This window comes from Scylla paramamosain, chromosome 21 (assembly GCF_035594125.1).
Source record: "Scylla paramamosain isolate STU-SP2022 chromosome 21, ASM3559412v1, whole genome shotgun sequence".
Taxonomy (NCBI): domain Eukaryota; kingdom Metazoa; phylum Arthropoda; class Malacostraca; order Decapoda; family Portunidae; genus Scylla; species Scylla paramamosain.
The window spans coordinates 1,503,841-1,507,880 of record NC_087171.1 but is presented as its reverse complement, the minus strand read 5'-3'; the positions used below and the strand labels follow the sequence as shown (position 1 = coordinate 1,507,880).

The 4,040-nt window shown below is 48.9% G+C and overlaps 1 protein-coding gene across 1 annotated transcript; it reads right to left on the bottom strand.

The window, feature by feature from the left end:
- Positions 1–2,011: 2,011 nt before the first annotated feature.
- On the bottom strand, positions 2,012–3,289 carry LOC135110819 (uncharacterized). Its single transcript, XM_064023390.1, has 3 exons — positions 2,741–3,289; positions 2,562–2,587; positions 2,012–2,165 (listed from the first exon to the last, which is right to left on the bottom strand). Exons 1-3 carry the CDS (start codon positions 3,287–3,289, stop codon positions 2,012–2,014), a joined length of 729 nt encoding a protein of 242 aa, XP_063879460.1.
- Between the last annotated feature and the right edge of the window lie 751 nt (positions 3,290–4,040).

The following is a 4,040-nucleotide window of genomic DNA, read 5'->3' as shown; positions in this document are numbered from 1 at the left end:
TGAAGTCACAGTTGAGTTTAATGATAAGTTCAGAGCACCCCCTGAACAGTGCTTTAGACCTCACTGAGGTCTAAAGGTCGTTTCGGCAGGTGTCTACTGCCTCTTCCTGGCGAGGTCGTGACCCGCTCACCTTGTCCGGCACGCATTGATACAGGCTCCTCCCATCTGCCTGCATGGCAAATGGTTCTCTCCTATGAGAGGGCGGTAATTTATTGCCCTCTCAAAAATATAGTGCTTCTGTGCTTTCACATTATCTCATAATTTATTTTTTTTTCCTGAAGAAAAAAATTCTAAGCCTAACTAGCTACAAACGGGTGTGTGTAGAGTAAAATGGTTTTCGGGTGGAAGCTCAGGTGGCTCATGAGGGTAAAACCCCGTATTTACGTTGAGATCTAGCTTAGGGGAAAAATCTCCTGAACCAGCTGAACCTTTCCGTGCCTTTTGCAGGACGATGTATCGTCAGACTTAAACCGCCCTCCTATTGTTATGTATGTTTATGTATAACATAACGGAGTGTATGTGTTCGAATGTACGTAATGTATGTGTAAGAGACACGCAGACGCTACATCGGACACGGAGCGGTGTCTTCGGATTTTTCTTGGGGGAAGACGCGGCGTGGTGACACCTCCCTCAGGGGAACGCGAGCGTGTTCCGAACGGCCTTCAGGTCGATGGTGGCTTCAGAGTCCCTCTGCAACAAAGAGAAAATTTAGTGTCTTCGTAATACCATATACATCTCATATTCAAACACAGGACACAAGTGACAACTAATCCTGCAGTTGGGGGTAGTAGTGTGGGTGGTTACTCGTCTCGCGGAGCCACCACGTAAACTGGTCCACTCTCTCTTCCGGCACCAGACGTCCTCCATAAGACGTCCTCCATTAGGATGCTGCTGCTGCTGTTAGGAGCGAAACCGGGGTGATTATGTGCAGGTACCCACATATTTCCTCAAAGTAGGGACACTTGGTGCTGGAATGAGTAGGCACTATGCATGACATGTAAACATAGGCACACTTCTTCAGACCGATCTATAATATTAACTTAGTGATCTAACCAGAGGCATGGCAAGATCATCTCTTTACTGATGACAAAAAGGTACTACTCGCTCATCTCACCCGACGCGCTAGTTCCTTCTAGAAGGCGAGACAGCACGTCGGCTCCGACAGTATTTCGGCCACGGATGTACTTAACTCGCATCTGAAATTGTTGCAAATAGAGCCCATCTCATTATTCGGGAGTTTGCATTCTTAGAGGTACGCAGTGACTCCAGGGGCATGTGGTCTGTCTCCAACACAAAACTCATCCCTGTATAAGTATGACTAGAATTTCTTTATTCCGTCTACTACGGCGAGTAGTTCACGTTCTACCGTGCTGTAGTTCTTCTCTGCTGGTTTGAGCTTCCCGCTGTGATAGGCCATGGGAAATGTCGCTGTCCTTTTCCTGCAGCAACACAGCACCCAAGCCTTCACAGGATGCATCGGTCCTAAGTACAAAGGGCTTTGAAGGGTCAGGCAACTGTAGGATAGGTTTCTTGCACAGCAAGGACTTCAGTGCCTTGAATGATCTGTCCTCGTGGGGCCCCCACTCAACCTTGTTTGGTGGTCTTTCCTTAACAAGCTCTTACAGCGGCAGCGCTACCGCTGCAAAGTTGGGGACAAACCTGCGGTAATACCCTGCTAATCATAGAAACGATTGGACCTGTCTTTTTATGTGGGGAATAGGAGCTTCCTTTTGTCATCCAAGCAGAGACACTGTCCTTGACTCACCTTGTGGCCTAGGAATTCGACATCTGCCTTGACAATCTCATACTTGCTCGGCTTAACCGTCATGTTGACGTCTCAGAGTTTATCTTGGACCGTACGTAACAGTCTTACATGGTCCTCCAAATCCGTACAATGAATTTAGGTCATCTAGTACCTGTCTTATTTGGCGGTTGAAAACAGCGTGAGAATTGGCAAGGCCGAAAGGAAGGACCCGATATTGATAGAGGTCTCTGGGGGTGGCAAAAGCCGTTATTTCCTGAACACCCTCGAGTGCGACAGCCTGCTAAATATCTCCTGTTGGTCGGACATAGGCTCTGCGTCTATTTGTGTTACTACGTTAACCATTCGGAAGTCGCCGCAGATTCTAACACTACCGCCTTTCTTGCGTACGACGACCATAGGACTGCAGTACGGAGAATTGGATCTCTAGATAATGCCTAAGTCCTCCATTTCTTTTATTTCCTCAGCCACAGCGTCCCTGTGGGACGCTGATAGGATTTCACCATCACTGGCTTCCTATTCGTTAGAGTGATCTTGTGGGGCGCCACCCGGGCCACGCGATGCTTGTCAGAAAAGACCTCCATGTATTCATCCAGAAGATTCTTTATTATCGATATTTCCTCATGTGACAGCCTTTCACATAATGCGACGTCATCTACAGTCTCCATCTGATGCTTTTGTATAGTGAGTGGACCGTGAATTACGGCCGCACTGAATTCGATCTCACCTTCCTCTTTCGCAGCTGTTGAAGGGGAAAAAATACCACGCACGGCTTTCAAAAAGGCGGCCTTGTCCTCACCATATGCTGGTTCCCGAGCGCCAACCCTACCAGAGATGGCGGGCGCATGATACTCCTTAAGCATGTTAACGTTTTCCATCAATCAGTACAACGTAATTTAAATCGGTGACGCGCTCTAGGACCTCATAAGGCCCCTTCCACTGCGCCAGAAAATTATTATGAGCAGTGGGTAGGAGTACTGAGCACTCCTGGCCAGCCTGCAGGGTGCGTAGTCGCGCATTCCGATCATAATGCGCCTTTTGTACCTCCTGGGCCTTCAGGACTTCTTCCTTGGCCATACGACAGGTTTCCCTATGTCTGCCAGCCAGGTTCATAACGTACTCGTATGTTGTACTTACTTCCAGACTAGGCACGTCCTCGTCCCATAGCTCTCTCAGTACTTGGAGTGGACCGCGCACTGCTCTCCCGTTGAGTAGCTCGAAAGGTGAGAACTTCAGTGTGCTCTGCGGTGCTTCCCTGTATGCGAACAGGAGAGGAGCCACATATCTCGGCCATTCCTTGGGTTGCTCGGCGTCCAGTCGCTTGAGCATCTCCTTCAGTGTGCCGTTGAACCTTTCGCACAGAACGTTACACATGGGATGCCAGGGCGTCGTGTTAAGGCCCTTCACGGAGAAAAGCCTAAACGTCTCGTCCATCATGCCAGACGTAAACTGAGTGCCTCGGTCGCTCAGCACCTCCTTGGGAATACCCACATGGCAGAATATCCCTACCAGCGCTTCAGTCACCATGGTGGCATTTATATTTTTCAGGGGTACTGCTTCAGGCCAGCGAGTGCTGAAGTCCACACACGTGAGTCAGTCTGTCAGTCGTGCGTGGCGTGATAGGCCCAACAATATCTACTGCTACCCTCTCAAATGGGTCAGATATAAGGGGCATGGGTTTTAGATGCGCAGGTTTCACACGGCCCTTGTCTACAGTCTTTTGACACACGTCACAGGACCTCACGAACCTCGCGATAGCGACAATCATGCCGGGCTAGAAAAATGTGTGATTAATGCGGTCTTGTGTTTTCTGTCGCCCCATGTGACCACCTTAGGTCGCGCAATGTCCCACCTCCATCACCGCGTGGCGGTACTGTGCGGGTACCACGAATTGCGAGCGAGCCTCACCGAGGTCGGAGATAAACTTTTCTATACAACTTTCCTCTGTTTTGGCAGAAGCGAGCCGTTCCATATTTATTTACACTCGACATCCCCTCAGTGACTTGCTTCCGAATGTTTGCAAGGGAGAGTTCAATCTTTTGTGCAGCTACATGTTAGCGCTATTGAGCATGGTTGTCCTTAACACTTTCACACCCGCCGATCACATGCAATTCCTGGTTGAGTCTCCAGGTAGACTAGGGTAGGATACTTAAAAGAAAGCACAGTTATAAGTCTTTGATTTATATTTATACAGTAAGTACAACGAAATAACGCGTGAGCAGCACGCAGAAAGAAATACTTATTCCTTCGGAAGTGAGGCCAATGCCCGGTCCTTCTC

Coding starts and splice junctions, on each gene's coding strand:
- LOC135110819 (XM_064023390.1), bottom strand. CDS start 3,289: ATGGTGACTGAAGCGCTGGTAGGGATATTCTGCCATGTGGGTATTCCC. Junction 2,588..2,740: donor AGGCTGGCCAGGAGTGCTCA/GTACTCCTACCC, acceptor CATCTCTGGTAG/GGTTGGCGCTCGGGAACCAG. Junction 2,166..2,561: donor CGCTCGGGAACCAGCATATG/GTGAGGACAAGG, acceptor TCCGTACTGCAG/TCCTATGGTCGTCGTACGCA.